At 42.5% G+C, this 20,287-nt stretch overlaps 1 protein-coding gene across 3 annotated transcripts in view; it reads left to right on the forward strand.

Annotated features, from left to right (window-relative positions):
- The window catches only part of KDM4B (lysine demethylase 4B), a 90,986-nt gene that overhangs the window by 5,483 nt on the left and 65,216 nt on the right, over positions 1 to 20,287 (forward strand). For all 3 annotated transcript variants that reach the window (XM_037385131.1, XM_037385132.1, XM_037385133.1), the window contains exons 2-5: positions 7,757 to 7,913; positions 10,065 to 10,240; positions 11,113 to 11,227; positions 13,317 to 13,510. In XM_037385131.1, coding sequence (XP_037241028.1) covers positions 7,779 to 7,913; positions 10,065 to 10,240; positions 11,113 to 11,227; positions 13,317 to 13,510 — 620 coding nt within the window. In that variant the 5' untranslated portion in view covers positions 7,757 to 7,778. The remainder of the gene's footprint in view (positions 1 to 7,756; positions 7,914 to 10,064; positions 10,241 to 11,112; positions 11,228 to 13,316; positions 13,511 to 20,287) is intronic.

The raw sequence follows: 20,287 nt of genomic DNA on the forward strand, positions 1-20,287 counted from the left end.
TGGGTACTGATTCTGAACTTAGAAATAAACATTACATGTTGACTACCTTGCTTCAGCTGATAATGAACTGTTTAAATTTCTTACAGATTTATTGCTCTTAAATCTAGACACTTCTTCTGCTTTTAAATGCTGTTTGTGATTAAATAATTTTGCTGCATTTTGAAGAAATGTATGAATAACTGTACACTTCTATAGCTAAGAGGATATTTTGAGGGAAAATTTTATTTTTCTTTAATGAGCTACATATGCTGCTTGATTTCAAGTACAGGAGAATCTGTAAATCTGGAGGAGCCTTGTGGAGTGTAAAATTTAATAGAAGATACTCTTAATTTGGCAAATCCCAAGCACTGTAGATCTTAATCTGCTGGGCTGGTGGGTACTCGCTGTGCCTGGATGGGAATGTCTCTTCCTGTCTCTCAGATCTTGCCTCTGTTATGTTTACTTAGACCTTATGAAGGATATACAAAACTTAAAGCAATTTGGAGTTTAAAAACCGTAATGAATTGAATACATAAATAATTTTGAGGAAGAGACGTGCGTTTAAAATTCTCGCTGTAATCTTGCAGTCATTTCAAACGGGGCTGAGCGGTACCACAGTGAACTGCAGACTTAATTCACACTCTCTTTGTCTAAATGCTGTAATCTGATTCTTGGGAAGAAAGGAAAGTTGTCTCGGCTATGCTCGCAACGTGTAATTCTTCCCTAAAACTAGTGATGTGTAATTGCCTATTTTATATACAGTCTCGATGCTTTGCAAAAGTTTGTCTTTTGTCCTGTTAAGTAACTTTTGATAATGCCTGATCCATGAGAATCTAGGTATAAATTTGAGTATAGTTGGCTTACTGAGAAAAGTAGTAGATGGAAGTAGAAGAATCCGCCCTCTATGTTCCAGCCTAATTAATCAAAAAAATGCCATTTCAAATAAACACATGAGGTTTCCATTAATATTTGTGCACAGTACTTAGTAGTCAGATAATGAGTTAAGAGTAAATGTAAGGAATTCTTTCATGAACAGCGTTCTTACCTTGTCATATGGGAAGTGCCTCAGAAATACTAAATGAGTCCGAAGAAGTTAATTGAGACAGACTTAAAATCTGTATTTTGGTGGTTTTGGTTTCATCTTGTAACTTTACAGTGTTTTCAGTTGAGGATCAGATCATATTTTTGTTCCGAAATAGAACTTGCTTTTGTTCCCAGTTTGGCAGGGACCTGAAGCCGGCTGGGGCGAAATGGGGGTGCTCCGGGGGCTGTGACGCCTGGGGCAGAGGTTCCCCCCAAAGCGGTTCTCGGAGCCCTTCTGGCAGAGAGCAGCGGGAGATAAAAACTTGCAAAAAGGCCGTGAGTCTTGATTTCTTGTGATGCTACTTGGCTGTCTGACCCAGTGCCCGGTGCTCCTGCTGAGAGGGTGTGTGTTACTGCAGGCAGGGGGGTTGCTGCGCCCTCCGTCAGTGCCCGGCTTGGCCTTGGCTCCCTGAGAATGGGTGTAAAGTTGGCCTGATTGACAAATTAATTGGAGACAGTGAGATAAATGGCCAAGTTCAAGTTCTTCATTCAGGTTTTCAGTTCTCCAGGTGCTGGCAGAAGTAGTTTGAACATTTTGCCCACACCTGTGGGGAAAACAACGATGCCCTACCATCGTGGCAGGCTTGGAAGAGGAGGTAGCTCCAAGGAGGAGCTGTGGGTACCGCTGCAGGGACAGGGCAGTGTGAGGTAAGCGGTGAGGTCAGAATGGGTTTCCAGGGTGCTGAACATTCCACAGCAGTCTCCAGCGTGGGCGCAGTGGTAGCTGTGTGGCAGTTTGCTTGGAGTGATGGTGAAGTAAGGCACGTCGCGTCGGCTGGTCGGCACCATGGCCAGGTAATGAGGACAGCTTGTGCTGTCCATCCTGCCCTGAGATGGGGAATCCTGGGATGAGTCAAACCACTCTTTTTCTAGTTATTTTTGAAAGGTTGGGGGAGGTTTAGTAGTTGTATTTGGCTCCATAGACCTGAGTTTTCAAGGGGGATTGCCAGGTAAGGCAAGAAGACGGAAGGTTGAACAATTTGGGTGTTGAAACCAGATTAGGGATTTTGTCACCGTTGATATTCGGATTCCCGTTGTGTTTTAGCTGTGCTGCCGGGCTTTGATTGTGCATTGATGCATCCAGAGGGTTACAGTGAAAAATGGTGGGGGGAAAAACGGAGGCTTTAAGATTTTGTTTTTATGATTTAAAAACCTTGCCTAAGATATGGCATGTCTCTCTTATCTTTCTAAAGTATTAAACCAGTAAATTGCCTCATAGCAGCTTTCTCCACTCAGGAGTAGAATGCGCTCAGAATTTCTTCCCCAAAGAGGGAGCTGCTATGTTTTCAGCATTGAAATGAATAATTTGTTATATATTAATGATTTTTGTACTTTGTGCTGGAAACGACATCTTCTTTATGTCTTCAATTATCTAAGCTATTTAGATGTGCCTCATTTAGATCTTCTCATTATATCTCCTCTAATTTTTTTTCCTCCTCAGTATCTGGGATTTATTACACTTCCCTGACTTGGTTTGGTGTGTGTTGTCCTTAGATGGTCTCCTGCAAGGGTGTATAATTACTCACTGTCCTTAACTTGGTGTAACGAGCTGTGGAACTTAATTTTCTTAACTGCTAACAGCAGTTTTACTGGTGTTACAAGTGCAGTGATGTTTGTTGTCTGCATTGATTAGATTAAGAGTTGGTAGGTTCAGTGTTCTGTAATAAAAGGGAAATTCGATTGAAGAGCACCAGTAACCCTCAATCCATTTTTAGGTGTGTACGGGCTCTGGTTTGCATAGGAGCTAACAAGCTCTCCTGTTCGGGGAAGAGAGACTATGTTGTAGGAGGACAATCTGTTGTAAGCCTGCCTCCTCAAAAAGTTCAATCCATTCAGATTATTCCTATAACTGTTTTGGGTGTTTGAAACTGTCTCTGTGGCGTGATGAGGCTGTGGTTGGAGATGGTGGCTTTGCCCCGTTGCCATAAAAGTCCAGTCCATGCTTGTGTTGAAGCATGGTCATGTAACCAGAGTCAGCTCCCTGGTCGTTTTGCACTGTGGCAACACAAATCATAGTATTTGGCACAGGAGAAGAACAAATGGCCATGGATGGGAGCTCAGTAGCTATCCAAGTTGGTACTGCTGTGAAATTTCCTCTTGCTTCAAACTGCGGCCAGCACTTTATTCTGTGAAATTTTGATGGCTGCGGTTCCTTTTCCCTTCAGCGGGTGTGATGCCCTTGCCGGTGTGTGTGCCCACCACCCGTGCAAGCAGGTGCAAGCGACTCTGAGTTGGCAGCAGGTTGCAGGGTGCACTCAGGAGGGTATTTCCATGTGTCTTTTCTGCCCCTTCCAACACAACCCAACTAAAATCTTGTGGAGTCACTGTGGATGCTATATATCCTCTTCCCATAAAGTTATTTTTGCTGCTTCTGGCTTCCATGCAATGTTTTTGACTACCAGGCTTCCAACGCCTGCTTTCTCTTTTTGTGTTATAAGCATATGTTCCAAAGGGCATTTTCCTTTGTCTTTTTGAATTTTGGTCATCTGGCTTCAAGGCCTTTGGGCAAAAAGCTAGTGGGAGTTTTTGTGGGGTTGATGGTGGAAAACTGCACCTTTGGAGAGACAGGAGGTGGTTCAAAGGCGGTGTTTTGTCTGTTGTATGCGGTGTAATGTACATGGTAGCAGGGTGTGCAGCACTTGGGTAGAAGTTTACCTGTAGACCTGGTGCCTTCTTTAAAGGGCTCCGAAGGTACACGCATTCTGTTTTATTGAAGAAACTGATAATCCCAGGGAGCTTGTTAAGTTTGTTTAGCAAGATTAAAGATGGTCTTCTAGTGTTACTGTACAAACAAAGTGAGTCCTCTGTCATAAGTTCTGCTGTGTTTTGGCTGTTCAAATCCAGATTGGTAACGGAGGGTTTATAGCAAACCAGCAGGACTAGTTTGCTTCACATCTGTGGACATGTGCCCTGGGTGTGGATACAGGATTTAGCTCCAGTGCTGGTGCCTAAAGGCAGGTTTGTTGCCCCTAACGGTTGCTACCTTTAGCCAGAGTTACCCCCCTGACTTGAAGGTGGAGGAGAATGAGTTGGCATTATCCGCTCCTCTGGGATCAGTAGTGGGGGAGCAGTGGGGAACTACTTGAAAGTCCCAAATCCTTCCCTGGAGGAAGGATTCCCAGTCCTGAAAGTCCTTTAGCAAGTACAAGTCATTGATCTCAGCTGGGTTTCTTGGGCTTTTCTCTGCTGCACAAAGGTTTCAACCAACAGGTGTAGGATTACAGTCACAAAAGTGTCTTGGTTCACATGAATTTTAGACGGGAACGTCACTTGTAAAAAGTCATTGAAATTAAAAACTCAGCTCTTTGTGTCTGGAGATCATCCCTTGGAGGCAAGTTTTAGTGGTTCCTTAGCATGGTTGCAAATTAGAAGGTTTTCATAGTATTTCAGGTTGTTACTCTGCCTTACAAAGAAACAGAATGCACCCAGCTGAGAAAAATACTTCAATACTTCTTTTCAAGAACTAATAGGGGGCTTAGACTCCGCAAAATCATCCTTTTCAGTATTAATAGTGAAGAGAGAAGAGTGTGTTCGCGTTGTCACCATCCACCCCGCTGCATGGCAGAGCCATGGGTGAAAAATGCTTTCAGTGTTCTCAGAACAGTGTGCTTCTGCTGTGAAATCTTCCCCAGTGATGCTGGTGAGCTGATTTCAGCGCTGTTTTATTGAGGCGGTCTCCTGAAAATCCTGTCAGGAAGCTGCAGCATGGCTGGGCTGCTGTCGCAGCCCTGCGCCTGTCCCGCTGCCCTGGCCTCCTGTCCTCTGACAGGTAACAGTAGATACTGCTGCTTGTAATCCAAACCACATCAGTGCTGCTCTGTGCAAAGTAGTTGAGGGGGGAAAAAAACCCACCATTTTCTCCCAAAGCTTTCTCTGTGGCTTGGGTGTTTCAAGCTCCTTGGGGCTGGCGGGGGGAAGCATGTGGCCGCCTCTCTGGCTGAAGTAGCTGAACTGATTTTCCCTTTGCCTGTGCTCCGCGGCTATTTTTTTGTAAGAGCTTAATTAGTTTAGTGAGATGAACATACATTGCAGCAAACATTATCTAGCGTAGGTGTTAAGATGTTCCTTAGAATAAAGAGATGGGATTAAACATGGAAAAATCCGCTGTGCTTTGCGGTCTTGCACTACAGCGTTCCTGACTGCCGAGCGACACTGCTTGCATTGAGGCACGTAGGCCCTTTAATTAATTAATTAAACTTTGCATGAAGTAGTTTTTGATTTCCTCCCTCTTGTTGGAGCATGAATTTTTGACTATTTGCTCCCAGTTCATTGAATAAAAATTGGAATCACTGGAGATGGTCTTGAGGGAAAGATGGGATAAAACCTGGCTTTGACTATGTTTACCCACGACTGGGGAGGGGGGAAAGCTGCGAATACTGGGAAGGCATCCCTGGAGCAGATGGTGCTGGCACGGATCCTCCTCAGGATGGGATTCAAGTTCCTTTCCCCGAGCCATGTACTCCCGATCAGCCGGCGTGCAGTGCTGCTGCAGAGCCTCGCTCCTCGCTCCGTGCTTCCTGGCCGGCTGAACTTGCTTGGCATTTCTTGACCTGGTTCAAAAATAGCCGGAGTATTCTCAGTAAGGGTGCGTTGGAACAGAGGTTTGGGGGTGGTTTCTGCCCGTGTCCCGCTGCTCCAACAGTCACTTTTCTTTTTCTTCTGACTCTTCACCAGGATCAGCTGTATTTTCCTGGTGAACAGTGTTTTTCTTCAGTAGTTTGGAGGAAAGCTCTGGCAGATGGAGGCCTGGAGCTTATCATCTCCCGTGGTTAGTCTGGGGGACAGGAGATGCTGTTTCCTCTTTTTGTATTTGTGCAAAACATTGGTGTAGTAAATAGTTCTTGTAGGTATGGATCAAGTATACTTCTTATCTTCAAATGCTGACCCTGAAATATAGCAAATTGTTTTTTCTGTATGGCAAGACTGGAAATGTCTTGGGGCATGGCCACCCTGGAGATGGGAGGGGTTGGTTAAAGGGCCTTTTTGTTTTAAGGCTGTAACAATTTCTGTTGGAAACACAGCTGTTGGAATATCTGTGGGGGTGAAGAGAGTGAACAGTATCTCTTTCCTCAGTCGGTTGTGCTCTGGGATCTTGTGCAATATTGGGATTTATAGTTTGATGTTTATTATGGAGCGTGCCTTGCACCTCTGGCTCCTGGCTTGGGAAGAGCTCTTTGGTCATCGCGTTTAGGGGCGCAGTAACGCTGCGGTTGAGGAGGCAGCAGGCAAATGCTAGAGGATAGGATGAGCGTGCAAGGGGCCCTGATTTTATGCATGAAATTCCTTTAAAGGCCGTACTGGGGAGGGGCTTAGACTCGCAGACCATAGTTTGGAAACAAATTTTATGTAAAAGTTACTCTGACAAGTTCTAAAATTTTCTGTTCTTTAGAATTTCAAGTCAAAACTGTTTGTTTGCCTTTGAGATTAAAAAATTGTTTTAGCCAGGTAAAAGTGTAAGAGAAACCTTGGTGACCTGCGTGTTGAGTGTCTCCAAATTCATATCTGGTATTTGTTTTAATTATAGGAGGCAGGCAAGAGCATCTGCTGTCTCTTTGGGGGAGTCTGAGCTTTATGCCGTGCATGCTGATTAAAACGCTGATACAGCACTGTTTCTCTATTTTGTTTTTCCTAACACAAAGAGTACTTTTAGTAGCATCTGGAATACTTCTTGGCTAGTTTGAAATCAACTGAAATGCAAACATACTTTGCTTGTGATTCAGAAATCACGTTTGACATCGTGTTGCTGCGCCTTTTATTCCTTAGAAGCCCCGTGCTGCCCTCCCGTGGTAGCGTGAGCGTATTGAACGTGCCGTAGCTGCTTTTCGGACATGGAGGATATTTTCGTAGTTGTGTTTGCAACTGAAATGCCACTAAAACATTTTGTTTGCCTTGTAAGTTTCTAGCATAATCTTACAAAGGTACATTTTAAAAATTGTGATCTCATCCTGAACTGTTCTGGATTCCTACCCCCGCGTCCCCCCCCCCCCCCCCCCCCCCAATTTTGAAGTAAATTTAAATTGAGCAATTTTATTCTTCACATTGAAAGATGCGTTGGAATTGTGTATCTACATTTAAAAGTTTTCTGACACTTTGTTTTGTCTATGTACGTTGCAAATAATGAAGTGTAGCGAAGTTATATTTAAAATCCCCTAATGTTACGATTTCTAATGTAACCTAGCATGTGGATGAAAAAGAATGTTGGTCAGAGCTGTTGGTTTTGAACCTAGATACAGACAAGGATGAAACATTCTGGTGGAAGGCTTTGAGGGACAGCTAGTTCTACACACGCTGAATAGATGCTGAAGGTAGCGGGGGGTTTGTTCGTGACCGCCATTCTGATGACACACAACTTCATATGATGAATGGAGGGGGCGATGTCAAGTCTACGGTCTATATTTAGACCCTATCCCATCTCACAGATGATACCGGTATCGGGAGCTCCCTGATACCTGACGCGTCTTAGGGCCCTGCTAACAAATTGGTGAAGTGGATTTTTGCTCAGGAGCTCTTCAATGTTAGAGGATAATACTTACAAGTGCTTTCTGGGGGGGAATAGGGGAGAGAAATGAAAAATACATCCGTGTCTTTTTGTGAAACCCATTAAAGCAAGTAGAAAGAAAACAAAGTTTTTTAACCAGTGTGGTTTTTTTCTGCCCCTTTTCTTTCTTTCTCCCTTTTCGTTTCCTCTCTTCAGGCGCTGCCGCCGTACTAGAAATATGGGGTCGGAAAACCCGCAGAACCCTGGCTGTAAGATCATGACCTTTCGTCCCACCCTTGAGGAGTTTCGGGACTTTGGGAAATACATTGCTTACATGGAATCGCAAGGAGCTCACCGAGCAGGGCTTGCCAAGGTGAGTTGCCCCAGGTTAGGTAGTTGAAAGCCTCCTGAAGGCTGCCCTCCCCAGGCTTGGCATTGTCTAAGGTGCCTGTGAAGCGGTACCACTCACAAGCAGTTCGCTTTCATGTAGTCAAGCAGAATGTGGTTTTGAAAATCGTGCTTGCAATCTCTGTTTCCGTTTACCGAGAGAGGAAAAGCAGCAGAGTTGCAGGCCTTGCATAAAGGTGAAAAGAAGTGTTTATTTGCAGGATGTCTTTTCCTGATCCCTAAGTGGAAAAAAAGGACGTTCCCAGCTCTGGTGGAGATGGGTTGAGGGTATTTCCACGTCCTTGTTCTGTTGCTGGCCATACAGACAGGCGTAGCCAGGGTCCTTGAGGGCTGGGGCTGTGAGTTTGCAGCTTCCCTGGAGTGTCGGGTAAAGCATCAAGCTTTTGAAGTCTGCTCAGGTTTGGATGGGGAAGAGGGCCTAAATCTGCACCGTGTGAATGGGTGCAGACTTTTTACTCCGACCTTTTTAATATTCTGGGCTACTACTTCAGGCTGACTTGAATCTAGACCTGTAAATGGGTGGTGTACATGTGTGCCATTCCCAAAATACCTGAAAGCCTTTTTGAACTTTAGGAAGCAGTTCTCCAGCCTGCTTGAAAACATCATTCTGCTTCCTTCCCATCAGCATCTTTACACTGAAACTGATGAAACATTGTGAGAACTTTGCATGTGAAGCTTCTGAAGTCCAGTACTTGATGTAGAACTGCTTGGAAAAATTCAGGACTAGGTGATTAGAAAGAGTATTTCTGTGCCTGTGTCATGTTGCACCATAGGCTGAGAGAGGTCATTTATTCTGACAAGGTAGTTATATATGGTATTTAGCAGAACTTAATAAAGCTGTTAGGCGTGTAATAATTCTTATTTCTTCTAAAACACAGGTCAATTACTGTTTTTATTACAGTTCTAAATAGAGCTGGGTATTGATAAAAAGCTCTCTGTGAAATGTTTCCTTGTCCACTCAAGTGTACTAGCAATTACGTTCTGTGAGTCTGCTAGGGTAGATTATTAAAATAGAGGTTGTTGGTGAATTCCAGATGTTGTAAAGAAATTACTCTACTTGTAGGACTACATCTAAGCATTTCAAGTTAATTTTTGTATGTCTCTGTTGCAACTGCAGTTCAGAGCCTTGTAATGGAAGCAGGGCTCATCATATCCTGGAGGAGCCATTCCCACAAAAATCAGTAACTTGTTCTCCAGTTCCCCTAACTTTTTTTGGTTAATCCTTACAGCAAATTAGATTGCAGATATTTTATTTTTTCATTCCACATGCCCACTGAATGTCCTACTGATTGTTCTCTGATCTTGAGCCTAGAATTGTTGGCAGCCCTTCTGTTTAAAATCGCAGCTTTTTCTTCCAGGTTCAGCACTGCTTTGCAGCAGTTTTTTTGCGCAGCCTCCAAGAGTGAGGAAAGCGTCTGGATGTGTTCCTGATGGTTTTCTTTTGTTCTTCTCTACCCCTTACCCTTTTCGTTTAAGGAGTTGGTCTCTGATATGTCACCTACAAATACAGGAACATCAGCAGCACTAACGCAACAGGATTTTCAGCCTTCCTAGTTAGAAAAAAACCCTAAACAAATGATACACACACCTTTGATACACACCCCCCTCCCAAAATCTACCCCCTCAAGAAAACCCTAATGTAAGTAATCTTCTAGATGGAGTAGTTGTTTAGACTACTGTAAAAGGACTTCTACATATGCAACATACTGATAAAGCTGCTGGAGTCTTCAGGAAGCTCTGTGGAATGGTAGGTGAGAGAGAAATGCTGTTCTGGAGGGAAAGCATGTGCAGTCCTTCTGGCATGCAGTGTATTTCCTTGGTATAACTATCTTTTTATCATCACTGGCCGCCTTCTGTGACACTGTGCTGGTGGGATTGCTAGCAGGCAGGCTGTCAGCCCTCTGACTATGCCAGCTAGTCCTGTACTTCAGCAGATGCAGAACAGGTGTCTTGTCATATGTGTTGGTTATTTGAGAGGCTGCTGATATCTGATAACCTGCAGCAGCAGGATGAAATGCCTTCCACTTAAAACAGCTTTTTCTTCAGTTGAAGTTGTGTTTGCCTGCTGTGAACATGGTTTGTTTTTGTGTGTGTTTTTTTCCCCTCCCAATTCTAGGTGATACCTCCTAAGGAATGGAAGCCCCGAAAAACCTATGATGACATAGATGACATGGTTATCCCAGCCCCTATTCAGCAGGTGGTTACTGGACAGTCGGGCTTATTCACCCAGTATAATATACAGAAGAAACCTATGACTGTGGGAGAATACCGGCGTCTGGCTAATAGTGAGAAGTATGTTGGTGTTAAGTGATGCGCTTTTGTTGTGAGTGGGGGAGTTGTGTGGAAAGCCTTTCTTTCTAGAATCAAGCTGAAAAGAAAATGCAGCCTTGTTAAATAGGAAGCATTTTGGAGGAAATTGCTTTTTCTTGAAAGCTTACATCCAGAATCTCAAAGAAGTTTGTGGGTTTTGGTGTATCTTAGATCTTTTTCTGGGAGCTGACATAGAAAGATTCTTCAAAGTCAGTATTTGGCTAAGAATCTACCTGGAAAGAATGGCTTGGGACTCAAGGGAGAGTTCTCAATGTATTAATGGTTGTTCTGGAAAATGGGTTTCATTGCTGAGGTAGAAATGCAAATATCATGGGGTGCCTGAGCCATTATTAGTAACGTGAGTGTCTTCCAAAGTGCCTGGGAACTTTGCAGAGCGCTTCAGTTAGCTGGGACAAGCCAACTGATACCAACCGCAGTGGCATCCTTTTTCCAGAGTCACTCTTTAATGCTCTGGAGTACCTTGTGTTTTAACTCGAGCAATGCTGGCATTATGCAATCAACTTTGAAATACTGTTAATGCAGCACACACCTGAGTGCTTTACCTGCCTTCAGCTCCCTGTGTAAAACTGCATCTCGGGTGTCTTTAGGGTGGGCATCTGGTGCTTCACGTAAGTGCACATCCTGTTTGTCAGTGTGTGCAAAGAGGTTTTGTAGAAAGGTGTAAAAGGCAATAAATGGTATTAATCTGAGCAGAATTAAAAATGAAGTGCACCTTCAATAACCTCCTGAGTGTGCCTACTTTGAAATGCATGCTTCTTTTCAGTCATTCATCCTTCTGTGATGAGTGTTCCTTAGGTGGTCTTACATTCTTATCTTTTCCATGTTCTTATCAGGTATTGTACTCCACGCCATCAAGATTTTGAAGACTTGGAGCGCAAGTACTGGAAGAATCTCACTTTTGTCTCACCAATTTATGGGGCTGATATCAGTGGCTCACTATATGATGCAGTAAGTTAAATGCTTCTGTTTTATTTATTTTAAATATGGACACTGACTTCCTTGTTGCTCTTTTCTCATTAAGGAAAAGAGTAATTCAGTATTTATTTGATTAGCAGTCTTAAAAAAAAAAAAAGTAATATCTTTATTTTTCCCTCATTATGGAAGTGTGACTAAACTTTCCACCTTCCCCAGAGTTTTAAGGTAACAGAGTCAGTGGAAGCTGTGAAAAGTTTAGTTTTACTAGAAAAATGAGGAAAAAAGTAATTTAAATGAGTTCTTACAAAGCGTGTGGCCAGAAATTGTATTTAGCTTGCAGAAAAGTTTGTTAAAGAAGCCTGGACTGGTATAATGTTGTGCCCAGATGTATGTGATGGCATGCAGGTAAATTAAAAGTAAGCTGCTGATCCTGATCCCTATTATGCTAGGGTTTGGGTTTGTGTTTTGTTTTGTCTTCTTTATTTCCTATTTTTAAAAAGGGGATAAAAAATAGCTATTTCTGCTGAAGCATCTTCGAGAGCCAGAAAAAAGCAGCATTTTAAGAAATTGGATGCTTAATCAAAAATACTTTTGATTCTTAACACAACGAAAGTATTTGCATTTGGATTTTTCCTTTGTAGGCAGCTATACTGGGATGCAATGCACCTGTGCGCTAAATTATTTTACACTTCAAATTGTTTAAGCTTTTCCTTTGTGAAATTGCATCCTAGGCTTAAAGTAACTCTGTTGCTGTTTCTTCTGCTGTAAATGATAAAGGTTGCTTATCTTCTTGCTCTGTTTAGGCAGATAATTTAAAGCAGTGCCCTTTCTCTGTAGTCTCCTTTTGAGGGGAAAGTGGCCCTTTTTTGGAGTGGTGTCTGATTGTCTGCAGTATAAACTGAATGTTAATGTAAGAGTTTATTATCAACATGGTTTAAGATGGAATTATTTGGGATACACGTAGATATCTGAGGTCTTCACAGCCATGGACGTCAAAGTTATCCATAGTATTTGGTGCTTTGATGAGAATTTCACATTCTTGTCCATGATACGACCAAGGGGAGGTGACATAACCAGGCACAAATGCAAACTTCAGGAGAGGTAGCTTCTGCTATGTACTGAATACACATTGTGTTGCCTTCTATTTCCTTCAGGTTCCTATAAGCAGAAATTAAGTAGTTGAATCACCAGTCACATCTAAAGAACATTTCCTATTGCCCAATTACTGACATTGCTGCAAGTATTGAGGTGTGAGAGTCATGAAACACATTCTTCCTCTGCATTGTCTCACTTTTCATCTCGCTTTTTAGCCATTTCCTCCCTGCCCCTGGGTGATTATTTTTTTTTTTCAGGTTGATGTAGAAAGTTTCAGGATTGAGCAGCCTGTGTTTCACTGTCCTGCAGTTACTCCTGCAAGCAGCATGAAGCTGGGATTGCTCGCATGCTTACCAGTTACTTGCATGCGTGTTAAGTAGGCTGGGGAAAGGGGTGTGAAGTAGACTCTTGGTTTCCTTTTGGAGTCTATTACTCTCGGGTCATCTCAAGGTTACAGATTTATACCAGTTTATGCGACTTCACCATTTCATACTGAAGTAGAGAAAGCCAGCTTTCAGATGTAGAATGTCTTACTGCTTTTTCTGTTTGAATGTTGATAACAAGAAGACTGTCTTCCCTGCTCTTTCTGTGAAGCACTGAGCTGAGGTACAGGTCTCTGCCACTTTGGCCACCTTGAAGTCTAGCTGCTATGTGTTCATCAGGTGAAGAACATCTGGATGGAATATATCATTGAGAGAAGTGTATTTTACCCTTGGTTTATCTTGTGTTTAGTAGTAGAACAGTTATTTAATAGTAGGGTATTGCGTAGTACAAGTGCCTCTTCAGAGAACACATTTAGTGAGAAGTTAGCAATCAATTCCTTTGCCATGAAGTAGCGGTAAGGCATGCTTTTCATGGTTATTGATGAACATTAAAAGTAAGCGTTCTGGAAGGAGGTGGAATTAAATTAACACAAATAACACTAGGATATCCACGTTTGAAGGCATTGAAAGGAAGCTGTGGGCTGTTACTCTGCTATAGCAAGTCCTGATCTGCTCCAATACAAACCATTTATCCCAAACTACAGGATGTGGAAGAGTGGAATATTGGCAATCTGAATACCCTCTTAGACATGGTGGAACACGAGTGTGGCATTATCATAGAAGGTGTAAACACTCCCTACCTCTACTTTGGGATGTGGAAGACAACGTTTGCTTGGCATACAGAGGACATGGATCTCTACAGTATCAACTACTTGCATTTTGGGGAGCCAAAATCCTGGTAAGTGACAGAGCACTAATAGATGGTGGCTGCGTACCTTTGCCCTCTTCTTAGAGACCACTGCAATATCCTTTTCTTCACATCTACCTGATCCCATTAGGCTTACTAATCTCTCACTTCCTCCTTTTTTTGTTTTTTTTTTTTTATTTTATTTTTTGCTCCTCTCCTACTCAACACTTTCTTTCATGCTGACTTGCTCAGAGGCCTAATTCTAACTTTCTAGAAAAGCAGTAGAATTAGGGAGACTTGCTGACACCACGATTAAAAACAGGTTTCAACACTTGGGGATTTTTGAGAACTAATGTGCAGGAGAGCACTCCCACCAATATGGGAGAGCAAATCGTGATGGGAATGTGTGGTTGCTTCAGATGCACTTTAATAATGAAAGTCTGTTGCACTTGGGTTGTGCTGTAGGCAGGAAACATCTGTTACTTTAAAATTTCCATTATTTAAATGTGTAAATATGCTTACAACTCCAGGGATAAGGTAGGTCAAAGGGTTGCTTTTTCATGGTTAGTTCTTAGAAATTCTAACAGTAAGCATTTTTCAACATGGCTGATGCATAGACTGGTTGGAAGTAACTTTCCACAAAAATGACCAGTAGATAAGGATGAAATTAACAACCTGAGAAATCTGAAATAAGTTACCAAGAGTCTGTATTCTTCTTTCTCAAGCCTCCTACTTAAAAGTATAACCACAGAGACTTAGCAACCCAGAAGAGCTTTGCTGAAGATCTTGATGTGACTAATAAATATTGACATTTGCGTGCAAATTAGAGCTTAAATGTCATTGTGAAGCTGCTGTCATTGTGCCCTGGCAGTGGCAGACGAGATTCTCCCATCTCTCTGTGATATGAGTCCCCAGTGACACCAAGTATCTCCAGGCTGTTAGTGCCTGTGGGCATATAAAAGCTACCGACAGCAAAGAGGCTGTAATGAATGGATATAGTGTTCTTTTAATCTTGAAAGGGAGTGGAAGGGAGGGGCTGAATCTGTAACATCCAGCTATAGTCTTAATGTGAATTTAAAAAATCTTTCCAACGTGTCAGAAAATCTGTTTCCTCAGCATACCTGATCCTTAGTCTCCCTCTTTCAGGCAGATGTGCATGGAATTTGCAGAATCTCTTATGATACCTCTGTTTAAACAAGCTTGATCTCAAGAAACATGTCTCTGGCTTACAAATGAAATGTGACATGCTCTTAGTTTAGATGCTGTCAGGTTTTTCCTTCAGCTTCAGAAGTGTTCATTCAGAGCCCTGTTTATTTGGTTCCTGTTCCCAGTAGATGGTGCCACCAGCACGCGAGAAGCACTGCCTCTCCTTTGCCCATACAGCACAGCGACCACCAGCAAAGCCAGTGTTGCCTTCAGTGTGGTGGTCTCAGCATGTCAGCACCAAAGAGCTGGCTGCTCAGAGTTGTACGAGCATCTGACCTGACGTTTGCATTAGGGTCGTGCGATCATGGCTGCCTCTGACTGCTCCTTTCCTCCCTGAGTGTTACAGTTCTGCCTCATCTGTCATCATCTTGCTTTTTGTTCCGAGCCCAGAATAGGGTTATTGCTTTCAAAAAGTGGAAATCGGAACAGATGACCTTGAAAAAAGAAGCTGGTTATGGCATGAAAATAACGGCTGTTCTGCAGACTCTCACATTGTGAGCAACAGTTAAGAGAACAGATGCTAAATGAAGTATAGATGAAGTATTTCTAGCCTGACCTAAACTGTTTTTCTGCTTGCGTGCATCTTAAGAACATCATGCTGTTGTTTGGTTTGGTCATGTTTTGGGGGTTTTTGGTGATTTGGGTGTTTTTTGAGTTTTGGTGTTTTTTTTTAATACTATAGATACAATGTGTGCGTATCTTCACATACTGTGTACATTATAAGGATGATAAAGTCATTGCATGAAGCTGTTGCCTCATCTTTACTAAACAGAGTTTTTTCCTTATGTCTTTATGTTTGCTTTTGTTTCCGTGGGGAATACAGATTGCGTAGTAGAGAAACAAACAAACGTCCAGACAGGAAAACCTGAAACAGCTTTGTGTAGTGTGTTTGTGTGAAGAGGTTAAGAATCAGAAAGAGGTAGAAATTGTAGATGGAAACTTGTATCTGGCACATATCAGATCTTACAAGTTCTTGGTAGCTCTTATTTCTGTCTGATCGTCTGAGGATTTTGAGATGCTGGGGAACACCTAATATTCCCCTAAGAAGGGTTTCAGCTGTTGAAATGTTCAGTCACTACTGCTTGTTTGGAACAGAGAAGAGAAATCATAAAAACCTGGAAGAGCTCAGGTGTTGCTGGTTAAAAATCAAAGCAGGAACATGCTCTGCATCTGGTTGTTTTTTGGTTGTTTGTTGGTTGGGGTTTTTTGTGGTTTTGGTGGTTTTTAAAAAAAGTATTTACTCAGGAGGGGATGATTTTTAACCAACCATTCTGTGTTTGTATAGTTCTTTTACAGTAACTGGTTCTAGAAACCTTACACAGCTGGGGGAAAACAAGGATTTTGAGGTCAGACCATGTTTTGGGCAAAACGTTTTCCCGTTCAGTGGAGTTTTTTTTTTTTTAAATAGATGACAGTGTGTAACAGAACTAGATACATTGTGACAGGACGCCACTGCTGGTTTGGCAGCCCCTCCCCCCGTTCCCAGGAGTATGCCGCTTGCCCGAGTCGTTTCTTCCTTGTTTTCCACTATGACAGCTTCTGCTGACGAGTTCTCACGCTCCTCTCTGAACAAGCATTGGCTTGGGAAGAGCGAATGTGAACCCCTTTGAGCAGCCCCGGAACGCTCCGGGTACCCGCGATGACAAGCCGTCCATCCCGGAGCTCGGCTGGGGGAGCTCTTGGGCTGCGGTGATGAGATGCCGGCAGCGCAGCCTGGCTTTGCTCAAGGATGGCTAAAATGTTGGTTCTGTTTTTCTGGCACCACCTCTGCGGAAATTTCCCAGCTTCCTCCATCCTTTTTATAGACTCTCTGACTCTGACAGTGATCATCTTAGAAGCACCTCGGGGAATAGCAGGAGTATGGAGAGTTACGAAGTCTACCGGTTTGGGGCTGAGCTCTAAAATAAGATGCAGAGTTATTGTTTGGGCTGTCAGAGATATTTATATAGTGAAACCAAGCACTCTGTGTATTGGTAGTATTCTACTTCAAAATTATGTGTTAAAAACCATAACTCTTTCTTCATGTCCCTCATAAATTATCTTAGGCTGCTTTATTCCAGGTTGTGCGACAAGAAGCCCTGCTTTTCAGGGTAGCGTGTAGGAGTGGTGAGAAGCCACCAGCTCTGTTTCCTTATGAAGGCAAGGTGAGGAAGGAATCGGGCCGATTGAGGTTGCCTCCCAGACCTCATTCAAGTGTGTTCTACAAGAAAATTCAATGTTTATTTGCTGTGAGGTGAAGTACCTTCTCAGGGAGGTCTGGGTGGTATGTTTGGACCATGAGAAGCCACCTCAGTGGACAGAGATAAGCTGAGACAGGAATCTGGCTCATGGGTCAGGGAGATGGTTATTGAAGTATGATTTTGTATGTGTCTCTCACTTCTGTCTCTGGAATTTTGGGTTATACCTCTTATAAAACAGGTGCTTTGGGGGCTGTTGGGATTACAGTTAAAATAAATGTCTGCGCTTCAACAGCTGAAGGTGGCTCCTTTGTATAACCTAATGAGCATCTGCTTCGTCATACAGCTCCTTGATTAATGTGTGTCTCTGTCACTGCAGAGAAGTCCTGCTGCCAACACTTTCTGGTGCTGTTTCTTTCTGTAAGCAGAGTAGAACAGGCTGCAGCAATATGAGTTGTCTACACAGAGTTGTGTCTCGGGGGGTGCAGGGTGAAAAATCGTTCAGTGCTAAGTGAAGTACTTGAGCAGTAAAGGGTCATCCAGTGATGAGGGAGAGGAAAGGGGGTAATGGAAGACAGCTTTTTTTTTCCCTGCTTTTCCCATCTCATGAAGTGATTTATCTATACCTGTACATTGCAGTGCATTTATTTCTTAAATTCTGTCTTCTTGTATACCAAGAAGAATGAGCACTGTTATATATCTTTAGCCGTAATGACTGCTGCTGCAAAGATACCTATGCTGCCCCTTTCGGGTTATACTTGCCTCATATTGAAGATGATAATCTCTTCTGATGCACCGTTTCTCAGGCGTATGCATCTGGTCTACATTGTAGTCACACTGCTGTTGTTTTTTAGCTGGAAAATCAGTCTGACAGGCTGAAGAGGTAGCCTGAAAGGTGTGGGCACTTTCCATCAAAAATACCAGGAATTAGGAGCTGTTGTGTAACTTCATGTTAAGCTTCTCGGGCAGGGAGCTGCCAGATTGAGTTGCTTGCTTGCTTGCTTTTTTCTCAGATGACAATAAAATGTCCCTCTCCCATTAGTAGTTTAATTACAACCTTTTCATAGTCTCTCTTGATTTTGCAGCCTATATTAAACCTCTTGTGGTAGGAGTTTTTACTGTATCAATTATACATATTATGTATAATTACCTTATATGTTCATATGCTGAGATCTAACATAAGAGCATATTATCAAAAGATGCTGACAGAAGACTGATTTTTATAATGACAGAAGCAACAAAACTGAATGCCAAGCCTCATACTTCATGGTTATAATAGCATTTTATTGAGGAACGTATGCTTCTCAGCCCTTGCAATTTCAAAAGCTTATTTTTAAACACTGCGATACTCCACCATCACTTCGTTTCATTTCTATAAAAATGTGCAGTACCTACCTTGAGGGCTTGCTGTGGTAGGGAAGTGCTGAAGGAAACTTTAAATCTCAATAATGTGAATTTGATGGATATATTTTGGAGGTGTAATGTCTCTATCTTGTTTTGTCAACACTGCAACACCTGACTGGGTAATAAGGTTATTTTTCCTCATATATTTTGTGACTGATCCTGCTGTATAATATTTAATATACATTCTGTAAGTACTAATGGGATGTTATACTGTATTCTTTCTTTTGGAAACGGCGTATGTTAAAACAGAGTGACAGTGAGGATGGTAATTGATTTTTATGAAATGTCCCTGTTTCCTTATCATGATGGATGCTTAATCTCATTTAATTAAAATAAGGAACCAGCTTTAGCTTAAAGTTATATGGTCTCCTCTCCAAAACATTCCCTTGCTGAAAGTGGATCATGCATAATCTGTTTGACTTTGATATCACAAAGTACACTTTATGCCAGAACAGCAGTTTAGGCAGAACTAAGGACGAATTACCAAAGGAACTTTTAAAATAATATGATTAGTTGAAAGCACTGGTCACAGATACAATTACATTTTAAAAAAAAACACTTCTAGAATTCTGACTTGTAAAAGTCTAAAGACTACTCACTTGAAAGTACATAGTTACCTGAAAACTTGGTTGGTTAAAGTGTTTTAGAATTTCTGCTTCCATTCCTCCAGGTATCTAGCAAGGTTCCCAGTGTTGGGTAAGTCTGTAGGAATCGAGGAAAACAAGTCCACCGAAGGACTTGCGTGTAATACCTACAGTTTAATAAATTTGTAGTATCTGTAACTGATGCCACCATCAACAGGGAAAGCTTACGTTTTTTAACAGTGATATGATGGGGAGATTTAAAGCAAGACATGATTGTTCCCCTGGGAGAGGATTGTAAAAGGAGCGCTCTGTATTCTTGGCTGAAAGCATATACTAAAGTAGCTGCAGATATGAAGTGCTGAGAATCACACTGCTGATTTTATTTTTCATTGTTTTATTTTTCATGTTGCTCCCTTCTTAGGGAACATTGCAGCTGTCTTAATCGGTACTTTTGTCCTATCCTTCCCCCCAGGGCAGAAAACGTTAGTCCCTGGAAAACTATCTTGGAGAATGAAAATGACCTAATACAGCCATGGAGCTTAATTCTTGCAGCTTCTCTCCTGCCTTTTCCATGCAGGATGCAGGGTCCTTATCCCCATTTCCCCCATGTGGCATGCTGCACCATCCCTCTGCTTTAACACACTCTCACATATGTTGCAGTTTGTTGGGAGCTTGATGTAATCTCATTTAAAGCAGCTGGGTTTCATGTTTGATACTGAATTGTGTGGCAGCAGGGGGGAAGGGCACTTGTCCCTTGCATCATTTATTGCCTTCTAACTGTTACATTTCCTTAGGAGGCCATTGCATGAGGTGGTTGAGTTGCTGAATTGATCAGATGTGATTATAAGTCTTGATTGTTGGGATCTCAGTAACCCTTGCACCCGGGAGATCCTGTGAGTTTCTTGAAGCTAGATTACCTGGGATCACATGTGTGTTTTGCCCTTGAGGGAACTGAGGACTCTGAATTTGCTACACTCTGACTTTTCATTTTGCTCCATATGGATACTTTTTTTTCCCCCTGACTTTTCCTGTTTCTTGGCATTAGGGGAATTTAGAAGAAGACTGCAGCCTTTCCTCTCTTGATCCCCCAAGGTCTGCATCAGCCTTCCATGCAAAGTGTGTGAGGTTGCCTTGCTCTTAAATGTGTGTGCATGTTTGCTGTTTGTGTGTTCCACGCCTGACAATAAGAGATTTATAGGCTTGTTGGGGTGGACTGGGGGAGAAAGGAGGGGCAGGGGAAGGCCATTTGGCCATGATGGACTCCTTGCAGCTCACAAATTTCCTTCCTGCCTTTGCTATCCTGTGTAATCTGTTTTACAGCTCTGCAGTTTTGGACGGAGAAAGAGTAGAATTTATGGTGATGGTTGATTTATAGATTAACTGCAACACCATTTGCTCTCAGGCAGATTTGGCAAAGCAGGACCCTTTTCTGGTGATAAAGGGATAGAGGAAGGAAC

The sequence above is a fragment of the Falco rusticolus genome, chromosome 4 (assembly GCF_015220075.1).
Source record: "Falco rusticolus isolate bFalRus1 chromosome 4, bFalRus1.pri, whole genome shotgun sequence".
Taxonomy (NCBI): Eukaryota; Metazoa; Chordata; class Aves; order Falconiformes; family Falconidae; genus Falco; species Falco rusticolus.